At 47.9% G+C, this 23,274-nt stretch overlaps 2 protein-coding genes across 2 annotated transcripts; one reads left to right on the forward strand and one right to left on the reverse strand.

Moving 5' to 3' along the window:
* Positions 1-653: 653 nt before the first annotated feature.
* Positions 654-2,086, forward strand: LOC139457159 (glutamine-rich protein 2-like). The gene is made up of 2 exons (XM_071238584.1): positions 654-1,496; positions 2,030-2,086. Exons 1-2 carry the CDS (start codon positions 654-656, stop codon positions 2,084-2,086), a joined length of 900 nt encoding a protein of 299 aa, XP_071094685.1.
* A 6,020-nt stretch (positions 2,087-8,106) lies between these two features.
* LOC139457160 (uncharacterized) lies at positions 8,107-21,992 on the reverse strand. The gene is made up of 2 exons (XM_071238585.1): positions 21,928-21,992; positions 8,107-9,511 (listed from the first exon to the last, which is right to left on the reverse strand). The coding sequence occupies exons 1-2, from the start codon at positions 21,990-21,992 to the stop codon at positions 8,107-8,109; spliced, it is 1,470 nt and encodes a 489-aa protein (XP_071094686.1).
* Between the last annotated feature and the right edge of the window lie 1,282 nt (positions 21,993-23,274).

Below are 23,274 nucleotides of genomic sequence, written 5' to 3' on the forward strand. Positions count from 1 at the left end.
AAAGATGCATGTGTGCTAAAACATACAAAGTAAAAACAAACCATTCCAACGATAATGAATATTACTTACTGTAATGACAAAAATTGCAAAGTGCATTGTTCAAGAAATGTCCATTTATAATGGATGTGTGCACATGCGCACAAGTATCTCGTGTTTTTAATCTAATGGAGCAGAAAAAAGCTAACTTAGATCCAAACAAATCGCGATGAGAAATCAGAAATGTAAATGACGATCACCTGCAGCCTTCAAATTTCTCAAAATGTCAATTTACGTCCAATTCCTTATGCAGATTACAGCCGTGGATTCTTATTTCCAAAATGTACGCTAACGGACAGAATATTTAAATTGTAGCGGTAGTAAGTGCTTGAAAAATGCAGTATATATATATGTCCTTAGGAATGATAAATATATCAAGGGAGACAACTCTTCAGACATTGCTTATACATATGCTGTGAAAGCGAAGTTTATCATTGCCGGAATAGTGGTTGGATGGGGGGGGGGGGGGGGTGGAGTGAGTGAGTGAGTTGGGTTTAACACGGCTTTTAACAGTATTCAAGTAATATCATGGCGTGTCATCTTAAAGTGGGAGGAAAGTCCGACGTGAGTTGCTGGGTTAAAGTGTGCTGGTAGAGACGGGACAAGGTTACAGTGTGATGGTAGAGACGGGACAAGGTTACAGTGTGCTGGTAGAGACGGGACAATGTAACAGTGTGCTGGTAGAGACGGGACAAGGTTACAGTGTGATGGTAGAGACGGGACAAGGTTACAGTGTGCTGGTAGAGATGGGACAATGTAACAGTGTGCTGGTAGAGACGGGACAAGGTTACAGTGTGATGGTAGAGACGGGACTAGGTTACAGTGTGCTGGTAGAGACGGGACTAGGTTACAGTGTGATGGTAGAGACGGGACAAGGTTACAGTGTGATGGTAGAGACGGGACTAGGTTACAGTGTGCTGGTAGAGACGGGACTAGGTTACAGTGTGCTCGTAGAGACGGGACAAGGTTACAGTGTGCTGGTAGAGATGGGACTAGGTAACAGTGTGCTGGTAGAGACGGGACAAGGTTACAGTGTGATGGTAGAGGCGGGACTAGGTTACGGTGTGCTGGTAGAGACGGGACTAGGTTACAGTGTGATGGTAGAGACTGGACAATGTTACAGTGTGATGGTAGAGACTGGACAATGTTACAGTGTGATGGTAGAGACTGGACAATGTTACAGTGTGATGGTAGAGACTGGACAATGTTACAGTGTGCTCGTACAGACGGGACTAGGTGACGGTGTGCTGTTAGAAACGGGACAAGGTTACAGTGTGCTGGTAGAGATGGGACTAGGTAACAGTGTGCTGGTAGAGACGGGACAAGGTTACAGTGTGCTGGTAGAGACGGGACAAGGTTACAGTGTGCTGGTAGAGATGGGACTAGGTAACAGTGTGCTGGTAGAGACGGGACAAGGTTACAGTGTGATGGTAGAGGCGGGACTAGGTTACAGTGTGCTGGTAGAGACGGGACTAGGTTACAGTGTGATGGTAGAGACTGGACAATGTTACAGTGTGATGGTAGAGACTGGACAATGTTACAGTGTGATGGTAGAGACTGGACAATGTTACAGTGTGATGGTAGAGACTGGACAATGTTACAGTGTGCTCGTACAGACGGGACTAGGTGACGGTGTGCTGTTAGAAACGGGACAAGGTTACAGTGTACTGGTAGAGATGGGACAAGGTTACAGTGTGGTGGTAGAGACTGGACAATGTTACAGTGTGCTGGTAGAGACGGGACAAGGTTACAGTGTGATGGTAGAGACTGGACAATGTTACAGTGTGCTCGTACAGACGGGACTAGGTGACGGTGTGCTGTTAGAAACGGGACAAGGTTACAGTGTACTGGTAGAGATGGGACTAGGTTACAGTGTGCTGGTAGAGATGGGACAAGGTTACGGTGTGCTGGTAGAGACGGGTCTAGGTTACAGTGTGATGGTAGAGACTGGACAATGTTACAGTGTGCTGGTAGAGACTGGACAATGTTACAGTGTGCTGAGAGAGACGGGACAAGGTTACAGTGTGCTGGTAGAGACGGGACTAGGTAACAGTGTGATGGTAGAAACGGGACTAGGTTACACAGTGTTGGTAGAGACCGGACTAGGTTACAGTATGATGGTAGAAGCGGGACTAGGCTACAGTGTGCTGGTAGAGAGGGGACAAGGTTACAGTGTGATGGTAGAGACGGGACTAGGTTACAGTGTGCTGGTAGAGACGGGACTAGGTTACAGTGTGCTGGTAGAGAGGGGACAAGGTTACAGTGTGATGGTAGAGACGGGACTAGGTTACAGTGTGCTGGTAGAGATAGGACTAGGTTACAGTGTGATGGTAGAGACGGGACTAGGTTACAGTGTGATGGTAGAGACGGGACTAGGTTACAGTGTGCTGGTAGAGACGGGACTAGGTTACAGTGTGCTGGTAGAGATGGGACAAGGTTACAGTGTGATGGTAGAGACGGGACTAGGTTACAGTGTGATGGTAGAGATGGGACAAGGTTACAGTGTGATGGTAGAGAGGGGACAAGGTTACAGTGTGATGGTAGAGACGGGACTAGGTTACAGTGTGCTGGTAGAGACGGGACTAGGTTACAGTGTGCTGGTAGAGACGGGACTAGGTTACAGTGTGCTGGTAGAGAGGGGACAAGGTTACAGTGTGCTGGTAGAGACTGGGCTAGGTTACAGTGTGCTGGTAGAGATGGGACAAGGTTACAGTGTGCTCGTAGAGACGGGACTAGGTAACAGTGTGCTGGTTAAGACGGGACTAGGTTACAGTGTGCTGGTTAAGACGGGACTAGGTTACAGTGTGCTGGTAGAGGCGGGACTAGGTTACAGTGTGCTGGTAGAGACGGGACTAAGTTACAGTGTGATGGTAGATGCGGGACTAGGTTACACTGTGCTGGTAGAGACCGGACAAGGTTACAGTGTGCTGGTAGAGGCGGGAGACTAGGTTACAGTGTGCTGGTAGAGACGGGACTAGGTTACAGTGTGATGGTAGAAACGGGACAAGGTTACAGTGTGCTGGTAGAGACTGGGCTATTCACCGAATGCACCTGTGACGATGGCGACTGGTGACAGTGATGATCATGAAGCGCACAAGCTGGCCACTCTCCCTTCCATGGATCTGGACACGCCCCCCCTGCTTGATGCTTCTTGGTCATCAGCATCACCGGAAGATGTTCATGTCTTCTCCTCAGGTATGCCCATGGTTTGCAACGATGACAACATTGACCAGGATCCTTATGGAGAAGCTCAACTCACTCCCCTACAACGTGAATGTAGTGCTTGCCGACACAACAACATGTTAAGATACATAAGCTGCAACAGTGGCCAAGTGATGTGTCATATCTGTTTCGGGGAAGCCATAGACTGTACTTGTTTAACTGATGGACCTCTCACATGTTTGGGACCTGTTTGGGACAGTATGATGGAGGGCCACATCTTAGGGTGACCTCATCTTCACCCGAAGAGCTTGAAGATAGAAGAGCTTGAAGATGAAAGAGGAAAACGTTGTCGCGTTATTTTTGTTGTAGGGACATGCAAAGCACTCCCTCCTCCATTGTCTTTTCGTATTTCCAATGTATCTGGTTGTGATTGTTTTTTTCATTATTAAACAGTGATTGATTGAACTGACTCTTTGTGTTTTGATTGATCTCAACTCCAATAGAGTGCCGAACCGAGGGTAGAGGTTGGGTTGAGATGTCGTCTACGTTGTCTGTCTGTGCGTCTGTCATGTCAGTGCACATGCTCGTTGTAATATATTATATAGTATACACAGATAAAAGAGAAAGGCCATGCTTGAAAGATCAGATGCCTGGTGTCAGGCATTCCAGTACACACCACCACACCCACCGTGTGTCATGTGTCATGTCATGTATCATGCCGTGTGTCAGTCAGCCCAAACACAGGATGACGTCACGTGATGAGGTGGATGAGGTGGAGGAGGTCATGACCTTCCGTTGAAGGGGGTAGGGAGGAGAGTTTCATAAAATCAGGCGAACTCCCAGACCTTCTTTCAGTGAAGTCACAGTCATCATGGAGCAAAGACGATCTATGAATGCCATGTCATCCTCCCGAGATGTTGTCCCCGATTCCGAGTGGGTGTCTGAAAAGGCGGGAGAACAAGAAGCGAGAAAACGCCCACTCTTTATGGACGACACCATCTTTATGGACGACACATGGCGACTCAGTGACATTCTGGAGGGACCTTTTCCTTCTTACACCTAATGTCATCCTTCTCATCCAAACTATGATTCATTTCAAGAACGTCTGAGGTCTTTTCAAACGTGGCCTAAACAGATGACCCAGACCCCTTATGACATGGCCATGGGTGGCTATTTCTATCCAGGACGAGGTGACTGTGTTACCTGTTATTGCTGCGGTGTGACACTCCACCAATGGGAAGTCACAGACAAACCGTGGAAAGAACATCTGAAGCACGCCAAAGTCCCCTGCGAATACTTGTGTGTGTTTTGTCCTGATGGAGAAGTGAACGAAAAATACTGACGTTTGGTGTCCCAAGAAGCACGGAAGAGAAGAGTCGAGTGTCTTGTTCACCCCAAATGACAAAGTTTCTTTTTTTTTCAAAGTGTACAGACGTTCATACCCTCGTGGTCACCCTCGTGTTCATCCTCGTGTTCACAAAAATCACAGGGACGCTCCTAATCCTGTGACTTTTTGCTTTGTTGTGTTGGTTCATGTGAGCGGGGGATTAAAAAAAGTTGAACCAATAGTAGTGTTATGTTGTCTGTAGGATGAAGAAAAAACAAAACAGAATCGAAATGCACACCCCGATAAAAACCGGATCGAAATCTGACCAACCAGAGGCTTGGGTTGTTGGCCAATCAGAGACCGTGCTCGGGTCATGCTGGACTGTGAATGGTCGAACCGGGGTTGTGCTTTCTCTCCCATGGAAAAATCCATTTCCTATGGAAAAGAAACACAGGGGTCGGTCCGTTTTAGAAAACCGAGGTGCAGGCCAGGCACCGGAACGAACCAATCGGGGGTGCGGCTTGGGGAACCAATCAGGGGTGTCAGTGGCTCTCCTATAACAAAAACAAAAACAAGAGTCACTCACACACTGCATTCTATGAAACCAAACATGTCACCTCGATACATTTGTATGAAGTACCAGACCGACAGTCACAGTTACCTGTACTGCCCTGAAGTGACATGTCTCGAGTGTCACACTCAAGCCCACCGTCACTATGTCTGTCCGAAGATAAGCAGTCAAGAGAAGCAGAAGCAGAACCAGGGCCCATGTTACAACTGTCAAGTCATGGGTCATTTCGCTGCAGATTGCCCAGAACACAGTCGAAAGAAGACACCCCAGCGTCCCTGTTACAACTGCCAAGTCGTGGGTCATTTCGCTGCAGATTGCCCAGAACCCAGTCGAAAGAAAACGCCAGCAGTCCCGTCCACGTCGACATCGGTGACACCCGTGACACCCGTGACACAAGTGCTTCATCTCATAGAAGCCATGCACGTCGATGTCCTCGACCTAAAAGAATGCGTCACACATCTCCGTGAGGGCATCACACCTCGTCTAGTGAAAAGAAAACGGGACAGAAGCCTCTCAAGAAAACACTCTTCAAAGCGCCGACGACACCATCAGTCCAAGGATGAGATGGAGGTAGAGGATGAAGAAGATAGATCATCTGAGCAAAGTGACTAACGCATGGGAGGACATGCTGCTCCACTGTTTTTTTCCAGTTTCCCATCGTTTACAGTTTTTCCAATGTTCCAGTTTCCCAGTGTTCCAGTGTTCCTACCGTTTCCTGCTGTTTCCAGTTTCCAGTTTGTTTTCCAACGGCCCTTTCCAGGGCCACCCATCTCTCTCTCGAAAGAACGATTTCATCCTCTGATTTGACGACCCCCAAACCCAAACAATGAACCCACCTCCTCCTCCCTCCCTCCCTTCACCACCACCCTCCACTCCCCACCACCACCACGTCTATGTTTAGAACCACCACCACACCAACACTGTCTATCTTGTTCACCTTTTACGACCGCTTCTCTGGGTTTTTCCCAATTCCCCCCTCCTCCTCCTTACTCCAAAAACGAAATTTGGCGCGTTTCTCAAACACACAAGGTAGAACAATGCCTTGTCCGTTTGCTGACTTGGAAGTTGTTTTGCTGGAGAGATGAAAAACACATTTTTCTTAAATATTAAGCAATTTTAGTGCAAGATGGCTCGTTGGATAGCTCTCCAATTTCCGAGACGTTTGATACCAAATCCGACAGACATGTAATGGGTCGTTGGGGGAATACAACCGTTTGAAGGTGTCCAAATTGACGTCAGAGGCCTCTGTTAGGGTGCTACCTCAGGCGCATGCGCAACACCATTGTGGTTATTTTAACATAGTTGGATAGCAAATGTAACCCTTTCAATGTTTCCAAATGTTTTGAAAAGATTTGGTCACTGCAAAGTGTTTCAAAAGACCTGCGCATTTAGTCCAAAAACGAAAATTGGCGCGTTTCTCAAACACACAAGGTAGAACAATGTCCTGTCCGTTTGCTGACTTGGAAGTCCTTTTACTGGACTGAAAAACACATTTTTCGTAAATATTAAGCGATTTTAGTGCAATATGGCTCGTTGGAAAGCTCTCCAAATTCTGAGACGTTTGATACCAAACCCGACAGACATATAATGGGTCGTTAGGGAAATACAACCGTTTGAAGGTGTCCAAATTGACGCCAGAGGCCTCTGTTAGGGTGCTACACGCGCATGCTCAACACCATTGTGGTTATTTTAACACAGTTGGAGAGCCGATGTTTCCAAATGTTTTCAAAAGATTTGGTCACTGCAAAGTGTTTCAACACCATTGTGGTTATTTTAACATAGTTGGAGAGCCGATGTTTCCAAATGTTTTCAAAAGATTTGGTCACTGCAAAGTGTTTCAAAAGACGTCAGAGGCCTCTGTTAGTATGCTACCGCACGCGCATGCGCAACACCATTGTTGTTAAACGAATGTTAAACTGATGGACCATTTGGGTGTAGATAATATTTTGGAGGAATCTAGGATGAGGTAAGTGAGTATATGCAGGGCACACTAGCAGGAAATGAAACTCGTCTTCTATGAGGCCAACTCTTTCTTCACGAGGGATGTTAAGTTTTCTACCAGTTTCTATTTCCAGCCAGGGTACACTGCATCTAAACCTTGACATACATGACCAAGATTTACTCACGGTACACAATACAAATATTCTTCACACTTCAGCGATAACTTAAAATAAGAATACAAGGGCATTTCGGAGGTATTACATCAACTTCTGTGCCATATTTGTTGAAAATTATCTTCCAAACGTTGAAATAACAACATGTCATATGTTCCTGGACTGTTTTTCAGGTGAAGCAATGACTCGCCTTTGCATGTGTTTGAACACAACGTTAAACCCAATTTCACCGACTCGTGGTGTGGCCAGTAATATGCCTTTAATCTCTGTGGGTTAACCCCAACGGAGAAGATAATCGCTTCATAGAAATATATGACAAGGGAGTATTTAGTGAAGCATGTCGCCTCATTGTAGGTAGGTATCGAATGTCTGAGCTGATTACATATGTTGAAATCCCACAGCGTAAACCGGTTGGAATAGTGAATGTTCAGGGGATTGTGAGATCGAGATTACTGGAGTGTGAAACAAGTGCATTTGTACCTCAGATGACACAACGTCTCGTGATAAAACTTATAACACAAAGGATTAATCAGGACTTCGCTTGATGTTTCATACATTATAATCCACGGAACTGTACCCGAACACGCTGTAGCCGTCAGAGCGTATAATCTCGGGTCACCGCAGGGGCGTATAGGGGAGGGCGCGTGTGTGTGTGTGTGTGTGTGGGGGGGGGGGGGGGGGGGGGTATCGCCTGATTCATGACAGATTTAACTATAGAAATATGAAAAAATCGGTTGATACTTAACGTCTTTTGAGTACATAGTAAATGGTTACTTGTACTACACTGAAGTACATTGAGGGAGGATGATTTTAATCCTCAGTTTAATATTATTGCCTTAAACTACGAGTTAATTGAATACATTACGACTTGAAAATTCCTCAAAACACATGTGTTTTCAAACGTTCGCAGGCTTCAACATGGTCACTGGCATTAACATGGGCACTAAATGACTTCGAAGGGTGGGGGATGGAATGATTGGAGAGGAGGGCATAGGGTGGAATGATTGGAGAGGAGGGTGTGGGGTGGAATGATTGGAGAGGAGGGTGTGGGGTGGAATGATTGGAGGTGAGGGTTTCGGGTGGAATGATTCGAGAGGTGGGGGAGGATTGGAGGAGAGGGGAGGGGGGGTGGGGGTTAAATGATTGGAAAGGAGGGTCTGGGGTGGAAGAATTGGAGGGGAGGGTCTGGGGATGGAATGACTGGAGGGGAGGGTGGAAAGATTGGAGTGGGGGGTGTGAGGTGGAATGATTGGAGAGGAGGGTTGAATGATAATTCGAGGGGGTGGGTGTGAGGCGGAAAGATTGGAGGGGAGGGTGTGGAATGATTGGAGGGGATGGTGTAGGATGGAATGATTGGAGGGGATAGTGTAGGGTGGAAAAATTGGAGGGGAGAGCGTGGGGGTGGAAAGATTGTAGGGGGTGTGTGGGGTGAAAGGATTGGAGGGGAGGGCGTGGTGTGGAATGATTGGAGGGGAGGGTTTGGTGTGGAATGATTGGAGGGGAGGGGTCTGGGTGGATGGATTGGAGGGGAGGGTGTGGGGTGGATGGATTGGAGGGGAGGGTGTGGGTGGAAGGATTGGAGGGGAGGGTGTGGGGTGGAAGGATTGGAGGGGAGGGCGTGGGGTGGAAGGATTGGAGGGGAGGGTGTGGGGTGGATGGATTGGAGGGGAGGGTGTGGGGTGGAATGATTGGAGGGGAAGGTGTGGGTGGAAGGATTGGAGGGGAGGGTGTGGGGTGGAATGATTGGAGGGGAGGGTGTGGGGTGGAATGATTGGAGGGGAGGGTGTGGGTGGAAGGATTGGAGGGGAGGGTGTGGGTGGAAGGATTGGAGGGGAGGGTGTGGGGTGGAAGAATTGGAGGGGAGGGCGTGGGGTGGAAGGATTGGAGGGGAGAGGGTGTTGGGTGGATGGATTGGAGGGTAGGGTGTTGGGTGGAATGATTGGAGGGGAGGGTGTGGGTGGAAGGATTGGAGGGGAGGGTGTTGGGTGGAAGGATTGGAGGGGAGGGCGTGGGGTGGAAGGATTGGAGGGGAGGGTGTGGGGTGGAATGATTGGAGGGGAGGGTGTGGGTGGAATGATTGGAGGGGAGGGTGTAGGGTGGAAGGATTGGAGGGTAGGGTGTAGGGTGGAAGGATTGGAGGGTAGGGTGTTGGGTGGAATGATTGGATGGGAGGGTGTAGGGTGGAAGGATTGGAGGGTAGGGTGTAGGGTGGAAGGATTGGAGGGGAGGGTGTTGGGTGGAATGATTGGATGGGAGGGTGTAGGGTGGAATGACTGGAGGGTAGGGTGTTGGGTGGAAGGACTGGAGGGGAGGGTGTGGGGGTGGAAGGATTGGAGGGGAGGGTGTTGGGTGGAAGGATTGAAGGGGAGGGTGTTGGGTGGAATGATTGGAGGGGAGGGCGTGGGGTGGATGGATTAAGGGGCGGGGTGTGGGTGGAATGATTGGAGGGGAGGGCGTGGGGTGGATGGATTGACGGGGAGGGTGTGGGTGGAATGATTGGAGGGGAGGGTGTGGGTGGAATGACTGGAGGGGAGGGTGTGGGTGGAATGACTGGAGGGGAGGGTGTGGGTGGAATGATTGGAGGGGAGGGTGTGGGTGGAATGACTGGAGGGGAGGGTGTGGGTGGAATGATTGGAGGGGAGTGCGTGGGGTGGATGGATTGACGGGGGAGGGTGTGGGTGAAAGGAATGGAGGGTAGGGTGTTGGGTGGAATGATTGGAGGGTAGGGTGTGGGTGGAAGGATTGGAGGGGAGGGTGTTGGGTGGAAGGATTGGAGGGGAGGGTGTTCGGTGGAATGATTGGAGGGGAGGGTGTGGGTGGAAGGATTGGAGGGTAGGGTGTTGGGTGGAAGGATTGGAGGGGAGGGTGTTGGGTGGAAGGATTGGAGGGGAGGGTGTTGGGTGGAAGGATTGGAGGGGAGGGTGTTGGGTGGAAGGATTGGAGGGGAGGGTGTTCGGTGGAATGATTGGAGGGGAGGGTGTGGGTGGAAGGATTGGAGGGGAGGGTGTTGGGTGGATGGATTGACGGGGAGGGTGTGGGTGAAAGGAATGGAGGGTAGGGTGTTGGGTGGAATGATTGGAGGGTAGGGTGTGGGTGGAAGGATTGGAGGGGAGGGTGTGGGGTGGAAGGATTGGAGGGGAGGGTGTGGGGTGGAATGATTGGAGGGGAGGGTGTGGGTGGAAGGATTGGAGGGTAGGGTGTTGGGTGGGAAGGATTGGAGGGGGGGGTGTAGGGTGGAAGGATTGGAGGGGGAGGGTGTTGGGTGGAAGGATTGGAGGGGAGGGTGTTGGGTGGAAGGATTGGAGGGGAGGGTGTTGGGTGGAAGGATTGGAGGGGAGGGTGTTGGGTGGAAGGATTGGATGGGAGGGTGTGGGGTGGAAAGGATTGGAGGGGAGGGTGTTGGGTGGAATGACTGGAGGGTAGTGTGTTGGGTGGAATGATTGGATGGGAGGGTGTTGGGTGGAATGATTGGATGGGAGGGTGTGGGTGGAAGGATTGGAGGGGAGGGTGTTGGGTGGAAGGATTGGAGGGGAGGAGTGTTGGGTGGAAGGATTTGGATTGGGAGGGTGTGGGTGGATGATTGGAGGGGAGGTGTTGGGTGGAATGATTGGAGGGGAGGGTCTGGGATGGAAGGATTGGAGGGGAGGGTCTGGGATGGAAGGATTGGAGGGGAGGGTGTTGGGTGGAAGGATTGGATGGGAGGGGTGTGGGTGGAATGATTGGAGGGGAGGGTGTTGGGTGGAATGATTGGAGGGGAGGGTGTTGGGTGGAAGGATTGGAGGGGAGGGTGTTGGGTGGAAGGATTGGAGGGGAGGGTGTTGGGTGGAAGGATTGGAGGGGAGGGTGTTGGGTGGAAGGATTGGAGGGGAGGGTGTTGGGTGGAAGGATTGGAGGGGAGGGTGTTGGGTGGAAGGATTGGATGGGAGGGTGTGGGTGGAATGATTGGAGGGAGGGTGTTGGGTGGAATGATTGGGGGGGAGGGTGTTGGGTGGAAGGATTGGAGGGGAGGGTGTTGGGTGGAAGGATTGGATGGGAGGGTGTGGGTGGAATGATTGGAGGGGAGGGTGTTGGGTGGAATGATTGGAGGGGAGGGTGTTGGGTGGAATGATTGGAGGGGAGGGTGTGGGTGGAATGATTGGAGGGGAGGGTGTTGGGTGGAATGATTGGAGGGGAGGGGTGTTGGGTGGAAGGATTGGAGGGGAGGGTGTTGGGTGGAAGGATTGGAGGGGAGGGTGTTGGGTGGAAGGATTGGAGGGGAGGGTGTTGGGTGGAAGGATTGGAGGGGAGGTGTTGGGTGGAAGGATTGGATGGGAGGGTGTAGGTGGAATGATTGGAGGGGAGGGTGTTGGGTGGAATGATTGGAGGGGAGGGTGTTGGGTGGAAGGATTGGAGGGGAGGGTGTTGGGTGGAAGGATTGGATGGGAGGGTGTGGGTGGAATGATTGGAGGGGAGGGTGTAGGGTGGAATGATTGGAGGGGAGGGTGTTGGGTGGAATGATTGGATGGGAGGGTGTAGGGTGGAATGATTGGAGGGGAGGGTATAGGGTGGAATGATTGGAGGGGAGGGTGTAGGGTGGAAGGATTGGAGGGGAGGGTGTAGGGTGGAATGACTGGAGGGTAGGGTGTTGGGTGGAATGATTGGAGGGGAGGGTGTGGGTGGAAGGATTGGAGGGGAGGGTGTTGGGTGTAAGGATTGGAGGGTAGGGTGTTGGGTGGAATGATTGGATGGGAGGGTGTAGGGTGGAATGACTGGAGGGTAGTGTGTTGGGTGGAAGGACTGGAGGGGAGGGTGTAGGGTGGAAGGATTGGAGGGGAGGGTGTAGGGTGGAAGGATTGGAGGGGAGGGTGTAGGGTGGAAGGATTGGAGGGTAGGGTGTTGGGTGGAATGATTGGAGGGGAGGGTGTGGGTGGAATGATTGGAGGGGAGGGTGTAGGGTGGAATGACTGGAGGGTAGGGTGTTGGGTGGAAGGACTGGAGGGGAGGGTGTAGGGTGGAATGATTGGAGGGTAGGGTGTTGGGTGGAAGGATTGGAGGGGAGGGTGTTGGGTGGATGGGAGGGTGTAGGGTGGAATGACTGGAGGGTAGGGTGTTGGGTGGAAGGACTGGAGGGGAGGGTGTAGGGTGGAATGATTGGAGGCTAGGGTGTTAGGTGGAAGGATTGGAGGGGAGGGTGTGGGTGGAATGATTGGAGGGGAGGGTGTGGGGTGGAAGGATTGGAGGGGAGGGTGTGTGTGGAATGATTGGAGGGGAGGGTGTGTGTGGAATGATTGGAGGGGAGGGTGTGTGTGTGGAAGGATTGGAGGGGAGGGTGTGGGTGGAATGATTGGAGGGGAGGGTGTGGGGTGGAAGGATTGGAGGGGAGGGTGTGTGTGTGGAATGATTGGAGGGGAGGGTGTGTGTGGAATGATTGGAGGGGAGGGCGTGGGGTGGAAGGATTGGAGGGGAGGGTGCAGGGTGGAATGATTGGAGGGGAGGGTGTGGGTGGAAGGATTGGAGGGGAGGGTGTTGGGTGGAAGGATTGGAGAGGAGGGTGTGGGTGGAATGATTGGAGAGGAGGGTGTTGGTGGAAGGATCTGGAGGGAGGGTGTGGGTGGAAGGATTGGAGGGGAGGGTGTGGGGTGGAAGGATTGGAGGGGAGGGTGTGTGTGGAATGATTGGAGGGGAGGGTGTGTGTGGAATGATTGGAGAGGAGGGTGTGGGTGGAATGATTGGAGAGGAGGGTGTGGTGGAAGGATTGGAGGGGAGGGTGTGGGTGGAAGGATTGGAGGGGAGGGTGTGTGTGGAATGATTGGAGAGGAGGGTGTGGGTGGAATGATTGGAGAGGAGGGTGTGTGTGGAAGGATTGGAGGGGAGGGTGTGGGGTGGAAGGATTGGAGGTGAGGGTGTGGGTGGAATGATTGGAGGGGAGGGTGTGTGTGGAATGATGGAGAGGAGGGTGTGGGTGGAATGATTGGAGGGGAGGGTGTGGGTGGAAGGATTGGAGGGGAGGGTGTGGGGTGGAAGGATTGGAGGGGAGGGTGTGGGTGGAATGATTGGAGGGGAGGGTGTGTGTGGAATGATTGGAGGGGAGGGTGTGTGTGTGGAAGGATTGAAGGGGAGGGTGTGTGTGGAAGGCTTGGAGGGTAGGGTGTGGGATGGATAATATGTAGTGAAATGTTTCCCACCGTCAGCGGTGAGACAGTGGGACGTTTCACCGTGTTTCTTTGTGTTACCTATGAACGCTAGCTGTAATGATCGAGACTCGTCCAGCCAGGGGGTGAGATTACACATGAGGCTGGTGCTATTTCAAAAATGAAATGTTTGTCAAAATTATCTGTGTGAAAAGAGGAGATTTCTTTCTTTGTTTCTTAAGTACAAACTTAATGAGTCTGCGAGATGAATGTCACAGCAACTTGACGCTTCTTCGACTCACCTCATTCAGGGAATCTATATATAGACTTTGTATATTCTCCTTGCATCATGACAACAACAGGCAATGGGTCAACTAACTACGACTGTCACGCCAGGTTTCGCAATACGCAGGCATTCCACCCTGCTGACTCAAGTGCTGCGGGCGTCGCTGACTGCATGTTACAGAATATCCCTGATAGTTGTGTAGTTGATAAGGTGAGGTGAAATGGGGTTAAACGTCGCGTCCAAGATTATTGCACTTATATAGCGACGTGCATGTACGCGTGTGTGTTTGTGTGGCTGCTTGTACTAGTCCGGACTGATGCCGATTTATAGTGCTAGCTCACTGAGATACCATGCTGCAGTTTAACATGAATACCCCACTCAGACACAGTATACTGACTCCGAGCCGACCAGTCCTTGTTTTAGCACCTTAATGCCGAGCGCCAGACAGGATAACAACAAGTACCATCTTTCAACGTCTTTTGGTATGACGCGGTCGGGGATCGAACCCCGGACCTTCCGCTCTCCGGGCGGACGCTGTACCACTAGACCACGGAGGCGGTCGTGTAGTTAATAAACAGAGGTGTCTGAATTCACCCTTAGCCACTTTGCACTATTATACATATTGTTGTTTTTTTCTATACTTCCATCACAAAACAACATTTTCCTGTCAATGCAACCACAAAATATCGCTTGGTTGATGCATGTCATCGAATGCCAACCGTGCAGAATTGCATCCCTTGGGCACGCCAGAAACCTATGATTGTGGGTTCGAATCCCGGTTCGACCCGATTATGTTTCTAGGTTTGTCAGCACCATACCCGTGCTCGTGGGTTTCACCGAAGTGGTAAACGTCTGAGACCTGCATCACTTCGGGCTTTCCTCCCACATTAAGCTGACACACCGTGATATAACTGGAATACCGTTAAAAGCGGCGTTAAACCTATCCCACTCACTCACTCACAATAGTTTATGCAATTTGGCAAATAACATATTACTATTTCCATGGAGATATCGCACTTTGTATGGGCGTTATTCATTACAATATTTACACGTGCTCGCGGTTTGTATAAACGGTCATGTAACGTCTCCTTGTGAAAGTGACTTTCCGATAGGATGAGATGACAATGTGGTTGTTAAACTTCTAGCTTGGGTTGTATACTCCCCATGGAGCTGAGAATGATTGAATGCACATTGATCCTTTGACAGGGGTAATAATGGCTAGGCGCTTAGCGCATTTAGCGCATGCTCATGCATGTAGTACAGTGCCATATAAATGGATTAGTAGTGAGTGAGTGAGTGAGTGAGTGAGGGAGGGAGGGAGGTTTTACGCCGCTTTTAGCAATATTCCAGCAACATCACGGCGGGGGATACCAGAAATGGGCTTCACACATTGTACCCATGTCGGGAATCGAACCCGGGTCTTCGGCGTGACGAGCGAACGCTTTAACCACTAGGCTACCCGACCGCCCCAGTAGTAGTAGTAGTAGTAGTAGTAGTAGTAGTAGTAGTAGTAGTAGTAGTAGTAGTAGTAGTATATGATATATTTACTACAATATTTCGCATGCCGTGGTAGTTCACCTCTCATCGTTATCTGCCTATTTAACATATACACCCCGAAATAAAATGATCCATAAAACTATATTTAAGTAGTTCTATATATGAAACACAAATATTAAGGACCCCTCGAGTATTAAGGAGCCATCAACTATTAAGGATACATAAAGTTTTAAGGAACCCTAAACTATAAGGGTCCTTCAAGTATTAAGGAGCCGACACGTATTGGGGATGCTTCAAGTATTAAGGATCTCACAGGTATTAAAGAACCCTCAACTATTAAGGATTCTCCAAGTATAAAGAAACCCTAACATATTGAGCATCCCACAAGTATTAAGGATCCTTCAAGTCTTAAGGACCCCAAAAGTATTAAGGAGCCCACAAGTATTGAGGGCCTTCAAGTATTAAGGAGCCCACAAGTATTGAGGACCTTCAAGTATTGATGATCCCTCAACTATTTAGGAGCCTTGAAGTATTGAGGACCTTCAAGTATTAAGGATCCCTCAACTATTAAGGAGCCTACAAGTATTAATGATCCCTCAACTATTAAGGAGCCTACAAGTATTAAGGACCTGCAAGTATTAAGCATCCCAACGGATATCGTTCTGACCCCAACGGATATTGTGAAGTTTGACAATTTGCCAATATCCGATCAGCAATGTATAACGCAAAAAAATGTGTGCTGATATTATCTTATATTTACTTTTCTATGCAATTGATTTACTCAGATTTACTGCAGACAACGCAAAGCCATTAAGCTAATTCGAAACTATGGTGTATGTTAGGCTTATCACGCGGTATTACAGCTGGATGAAATCTACACTGTGATAGTTGCCGAGCAACCGACCACAAACATTGCTGCGGAATACCGTTACACGAGCCAGTTGCGTTTTAAAACACGTGTTGCTTTAAGGGGCACTCACACAGTACAACTAAACGTATACAATTTGTTGCATGCAACACATTGCATCGTATGAACAGACAAGTCGGACCAACTTTTGACGTATGCAACTTGTTGGACGGAGTTGTATGAAGTAGGACATGCTTTTTTTCATACGAAAAGGTACACTCCGACACAGTGGTGACTTAGCTAGCCTAATGCAAGCCTTTCGGTGCGCTTAACATATTGTTTTGCGTAATTATATAGATATTCTACTACAATTGCGACATTGAGGTGCATGACAATATATCTGCCTGTATCAAAGTGGGGCGGTCGGGTAGCCTAGTGGTTAATGCGTTCGCTCATCACGCCGAAGACCCGGGTTCGAATCCCGACATGGGTACAATGTGTAAAGCCCATTTCTGGCGTCCCCCGTGATATTGCTGGAATATTGCTAAAAACGGCGTAAAACCACACTCACTCACTCACTGTATCAAAGTGACCGACCGTATCGCGAGCTCTCCGTAGGGCTTCGATGACAGCACGTGGAGCCGGACAACCAATGTAAACAAAGGATAAATACGCAAATGGAAATAGATTTTCACGTTTTAGGATACTTTCTTAATGAACCGTAACCATTCTTTGATCTTTGTTTATCAAAATGTGTACACTTGTCAAACTTGAAACGGATGAAAATCATGTGCAATATATTGAATGGACAATGAAAGATGTGACGAATCGTCACATGGTGCTCGTCTGTGGCAAAGGTACTGTGCTGACTCCCGACCGCAAGGAACTCTGGGTAAGGCCAGGTTCACACAGCGCTACGACAGCAGATGACAGAGAGAGAGAGAGAGTCTGGCGACGCCGTAGGGAACGTTATTCGGATGCTTGTGTTGTTGGGAGAGACCCGTAGGGTGGTCCGAGCATGATGCGATGGGTTGGAATTGGTCTTGCACAGAGGGTCGGCCCTGTGGTCTTCCAGAACATCGGTCCAGGGAGAGGCAATGGTGTCACAGCATCTCGCTAAATTGATCAAGTCTTGAGACCACACGCCATACCTTATTTGGCACGTCGCCGCAACCACAAGTTTCAGCATGATAACGCCACATTGCGAGAGCAACAAGGGACTTCCTCAAGCAGAATGGCATCAGAACCATACAGTGGCCTGCTCTCAGTCCCGATTAAAATCCCACTGAGCACAGTGGGACGAGATTCAAAGACGGTTGAATGACGTCCGACCAAGGCCGGCAACTGCAGCTGAACAGGCAATCTTCAGAGTGTGGGCTCAAGCGCCTATGGCCTTTCAACCTTTATGATCAGTTTTTCCAAGATTCATCTCTTTAATATGTCTCAAAGTATGTTTGCAGTGTTTGGACAAATAAAGTTTCTCATATATCTGCCCATGGTGACGTTTCTTTTGCGGTTCAGTATATATACACTTCCGAATTCGTACCAACTAATTGTATCGTGTGAATGCCCCTTTTAACTCTCCATAGCAACACGACAATATTTACCACTATCAAATATTTACCGCTTCAATTCATATCAAATCGCGCAAAGGGGACTCATTACTGGAATTATTTACGAACGCTGTAATAAAGCTGGAATATAGTGAGGCGTTAAACAACCAAACAAAACAGACGAACGAATATATTTGTTACTGTCTACTGACCGAATGCCCTATATATTTCTGCCTACTGTTCACTACCCATCACGCATCCAATGATAGCACATGTCTGTGTGAGTATCACCTGTAAGAAACGTAACTATGTGACATTGAGATTGTAACGTCTCACCAATTTATCATATGATGGGGGGCACGGGTGGCCCAGTCGTCTAAGGCGCCGCGATTTTCTGTGCAGAGTTGCGTCCCTTTGGCACGCCAGAAACCTATGATTGTGGGTTCGAATCCCGGTTCGCCCTGGTTATGTTTCTAGGTTTGTAAGCACCATACCCGTGCTCGTGAGTTTCACCGACTGACTCACTGACTGACTCACTCACTCACTGACTGACTCACTGACTGACTGACTCACTCACTCACTCACTCAAGACGAAACTAAAACCGGGTGGCCCTAGTACCACGATGGTGTTGGGCGTTGTTCATGCTATCAGTCACTGGGTTTTCTCTTCCAGGCTGGATTGTTTACCTGATGACGTCATACAGCTGGAATATTGCTGGAATAGTGCGGTAGTGAACAACATTCACTCACTGACGCCTTGATTTTTGTATGTTTAACAACTCGGAATGACCATTTCAACAATATACATGTGGTATTTCCACTTGACTAAAAGAAGTTAGACACAGTGAACCTGGAATCAAATATGTCCCAGGATTATACCCGTTACCGCATAAATGACACCGCTCACTTGTACATCCGGGAACCCCATCCCCTGCCCTCCCATTCCTAACAGTGTGTGATTTATGAGTGAGTGAGTGAGTTAAAAGTTAACGTCGCATCTGCATTATTTCAGCCATATAGCGACGAGACCAAATTAATATATTTACAATTTAGTTATTTATACAAAGTTAAATTTAAAAACAAGTTGTAAAACATATTTGAACATAATATATTTAGAAACAATTTACGGATTATTTACAGACCGCCGTCATATAGCTGGAATATTGCTGAGAGCGGCGGTAAACCACAAACAAACAAGAAAAAAATTATGAAGCATATTTCAGCATAACAATATTATATATACAGTTTTAAAACACGGGCAATAGCCACCAGTAACCCAAGCTAGGCTACCTCGATGGGGATCATGGGGACTTAGAGTACCTCTGATTCCTGCACGATACCCCAGCAGGATTTACGTCATCACTTTAGCTACTGGTGGTTGTGCATAATACTGGCCAATAATAAAACAATATTCACTAATGAGTTGGCTTAAAAACACTGGTTGATGATAGTTACATCGATAATGGTAGGATTACGTGTCACACAGGGGGACAATAATTTTACGATACTTTAACCCCTGGACAGAGCCTTCAATAATGTCAGTTGATAATAGTATCAGACCAAATTTAAAAACAAGCATTTATTTATTCACATACATATTAAAATTTATTCTACAGACCAATTTCTTTCAAATAGTTGAAAATAAGATGCCCACCGACACGGGAAAAGAGATCTTTCAGATTTTCGCTTTGATAATGTGAATCCTTTGCGATGGCAAAGTCCACAAAGTCAAGCAATAAATGCTTGACGGTGAACCTTTCATCACAAAGGATACACTTAGGAGGTTCGTCCTCATCTGTCTTAAGCAGATATTCGTGTGTGTATCGACTGTGGCCAATACGACACAATACTGCCTTGAGGGACGCCCTGATCTTGATCGAAATGATCAGACAGGGTAGAGCCAACTCGTACTTGAAATTGTCTGTTTAAAAATTGAGATATGACTTGAGGTAATCTGCCCCTCAATCCAAATTTCTGCCAATATTTTAAAATACCATGTTTCCGCGTTGTATTATATGCCTTCTCTAGATCGAAAAAAGATTGATACAGTATGTTGTTTGTTGACAATGGAATTTGTAATAAACGATTCTAAACGCACAAAAAGGTCAATGGTACTTCTGTTTTTACGGAAACCACTCTAGATGTCACTCAGGGGGTTACTAATCCCTAATATACTAATACTAATCGATTGTTGACCATGCGCTCCATGGTTTTACAAACACAGATAGTTAATGATATTGGACGATAATGGCTTGGGAATAGGAATAATAATAGTATTGTGCCACGGAGGAGGAATATTTCCACTTGTCCATATTTCATGAAATATATTCAGTAAGGTTAACAAACATGAATCGGGCAAGTGTTTCAGGAACTGATAGTGGATGTTGTCGTTCCCTGTTGCAGAGTCATGAGCTTGTCCAAGGGCAGTATATAATTCATGGAGTGATAATGTTTCGTTATAGTCCTCACCAGACTTAAGATTTACTCTCTTTTTTCCTGCTGTTTTTGAAACCTTTAAAATTGAGGATTATAGTTTGATGATGAGGAATGGTTTGCCAAAGTGTCACCAAGTTTGTTGGCAATTTCGGATTTATTAGTTAAAAGTGTATTACCAACTTTGAGATGGTGAACTACAGATTTGGATCATTTGCCCTTAATCTTTTGAATCATGTTCCACACCTTGAACATAGGTGTGCGGGAATTAATTTTTGAAACATAGTTCCTCCAGGACTGACGTTTATTCTGTTTAAATGTGAGTCTCGCTTTAGCTCCGGTGATTATAACGTTTTTCAAGTTGTGGACTGTTAGGTGTCGGCGGAAATATTTCTCAGCTTTCTTCCTATTTTTTCTAGCTTGTAATTGTAAAATTATTATCGAACAATGGTTTACGTATTTGAGGGTTTGCAGAGGAAACGATTTGTAAGAACTGTACTGGGTGAGTGAGTATGGTTTTACGCTGCTTTTGGCAATATTCCAGCAATATCACGGCGGGGGACACGAGAAATGGGTTTCACACATTGTACCCATGTCAGAAATCGAACCCGGGTCTTTGGCGTGACGAGCGAACGCTTTACCCACTAGGCTACCCGAACGCCCACTGTACTGACGGACATCAAATAGATATGTGTGTTTTAGATACGTTTCTTGGAGAAAAAAGTTGACGATTATAAATCTTGGATTAAAAGTTGTATTTCATTAAAATTAAGACCTCTGCAATTCCATTGTATTATGTTTTGTGGATTCACGGTGGTGCTTCCACTGGAGAAATGTCACGCGAACGTGAGGAAGACTTTGTAGAACTCCTATCAGTTTAATGGGGAAATGGAGTTACATCCATGTCCAGAGGACCAAAGGAGTTATGGACATCTACTGGTACCTCTGAAGGAGAGGTGGCCTTTTGTGTTTGCAGGTGTTGTTTTTGCTGCTTTTTCAATAATCATTTTTCCTTGTTTGAAAGTTTAACAATTTCTGGTTCTGGCTCAGTAGCTGGTTTGGGGAATATGAGACTCAACTTTTTTGACAGTTTTTGTTTTGTTTTGGAGGAGTCACTGACGAAGGTGTCACAGCTGGTCTTTGGACTGAAGCAGTTGGAAGTGGCTGGACAGACTTGACCCATGCTAGTTCAGGCTGGCAGTCGATAGAGGCAGTGGCGACAAGAGGACGAGAGACAGCACCAGAGTAAGAGATAGAAGTGGTTGCAGCAGTACCTACAACCCTCTTCTTGGCTTCATGGGAAGAGAGATTCTGTTCAGTTTTGATTTTTAGGATTTGGGGTTCACGTTTCCGCACAGGGCAGTATTTGGAAGAGGCCATATGGTTCCCACCACAGTTTGAACACTTCACATCCTTCCTGCAGTCAGTGGGCTCGTGCTTGTCACCGCAGCGGTAACAAACAGCAGGAGCCTGGCAGGACTTGGGTCCATGTCCAAAGGTTTGGCAGGTGTTGCACCTCCACCCAAATGCTACAGTAACCAGCCGGACGGGACTCTCAACCCCCCAAAAGTACTAGAATCTGTACTTTACTAAGAAAGTGTTATCCCAAATATAACATTAGTTACATTTGACCACTTTCTAAATGGCATTGTGTATTCATAGCTTTCGGCCATGGGAGCCGTGCCAATTGACACTTGCCAGGGGGGTACTCAAAGTACGTGATCTAGACTACCAGTTGTCGGACTTTCATTTTTTGTGGAAGCCTCGGTGGCTGAGTGGGTTAGATCGCTGACTTTGTGTGCTGGCGATTAGGTGCCTCACCCTGGCAGGTGTGGGTTCGAATCCCGGACGGGACTCAACCCAAAAGAGTACTAGAATCTGTACTTTACTAAGAAAGTGTTATCCCAAATATAACATTAGTTACATGAGGGATAGATGTTCGAGAGAAGCTGAAGGGGTAGATGTTGGTGGGTTGGACCACATCATCCTACAGTGAATCGTTTGACAGCTGTGACGGCTGTTGGTCAAGTTCCTTGGCAACGTCATCTTCGGCCATGCCGGCAGGGCAGCGTGCTCTGTCACGGATAATGCCTTTACATGAGTTCAGTGTCTTGTGCACTGAGACAACTACCTTGATATTGACAAACTCTTTTAATTTGAGCAGATTGACAGATTATTGTCTCCGTGCACATTCTACAAGGTGAGAGCCCGAACGAAGCTTCGTGACATTTGTAACCTCTCCCCAAGGTACCAGTGATACCTTTGGAGATTGCAAATGGATTCAATTTTATTGGTTCTTTGTCTGAAGCTTCGATTACCAAGAAACGTGGCCAATAGTCGGATCGATTGGATGTGCCCTCGTTAGACGAGGTATTGTCAGGGTCTATTATCTTCTTTTTGAACCAGGGTGTTGTGAAGCCATGTCGAAAGGAAAATGATTCTGCACCCCTTGAAGAGGGCATGACATGACCACCCGATTGATATAATCGGGCCCATTCTACCACCCGTCTGGACAAACTTAGGGTCGAAGTGGTGTGTTGGACTAATGAGTGAGAGTGAGTATGGTTTTACGCCACTTTTAGCAATATTCCAGCAATATCACGGCGGGGGACACCAGAAATGGGCTTCACACATTGTACCCATGTCGGGAATCGACCCCGGGTCTTCGTGGTGACCGCCCCGTTGGACTAAGGAGCACTGTTGCCGGCTCCGTCGTCCTCAACCACCAGAATCCCTTCCTCTGCCGACACAGGGTCGCAGCCCACGTCTAAACAGCCTGCCCAATTCGGTCGCCTTTTACGACCAGCAATGGTTGGTTGGTTGGTTTGTTGTATCATGGAACTGTTCTGGGTGAAACCTTCCAAATGGCGTGCTGGTTTTCTTGGGGAATTAGTCAGCAAAGAGCCGGAGTCACAGGAGACTAATCACAATTTTATTTACAAGAACAATTAACAATGACCAAGTTACAATATCTTAGAAAAATAGCTGAGGGTGCCACAGAGAGTCGGTACAACCCTCTGGGCTGTGGGAGAGAGGTCTGCTTGGTTAGAGTGACAAACCCCTTCTCTCCTAAAACTTTGCTACAGTATGTATTTAACAAAAAAATTAACAATAAAAAGGAATAGGATTGGTTGATACACGATTGGTTGTGCCCTATGCTAAATGGATGGCTAGACAGAGGGGAATACTTAATCCTGTTAATCCTGTTGGACTGGCACTAATCTTGTTGACATATTTACTGGATGCTCTGAAAGAGGTTATGGTGTCACTATAGATGAGCTTGTGTTGGGGCTAATCCTTAATGCACTGTAGACGAGCTTGTATGGGGGCTAATCCTT

Source organism: Haliotis cracherodii, unplaced genomic scaffold (genome assembly GCF_022045235.1).
Source record: "Haliotis cracherodii isolate W230 unplaced genomic scaffold, xgHalCrac1.p SCAF_12, whole genome shotgun sequence".
In the NCBI taxonomy this organism is placed as follows: Eukaryota; Metazoa; Mollusca; class Gastropoda; order Lepetellida; family Haliotidae; genus Haliotis; species Haliotis cracherodii.

Excerpts from the sequence above, each read along its gene's own strand:
- LOC139457159 (XM_071238584.1), top strand. The coding sequence starts at position 654 with ATGGTAGAGACGGGACAAGGTTACAGTGTGCTGGTAGAGACGGGACAA. Across the intron at positions 1,497-2,029 it reads GACTAGGTTACAGTGTGCTG|TGTGCTGAGAGAGACGGGAC; the intron begins GTAGAGACGGGA and ends ACAATGTTACAG.
- LOC139457160 (XM_071238585.1), bottom strand. The coding sequence starts at position 21,992 with ATGGCCGAAGATGACGTTGCCAAGGAACTTGACCAACAGCCGTCACAG. Across the intron at positions 9,512-21,927 it reads CAGCTGTCAAACGATTCACT|TCCTTCCACCCAACACCCTA; the intron begins GTAGGATGATGT and ends CCTCCCCTCCAG.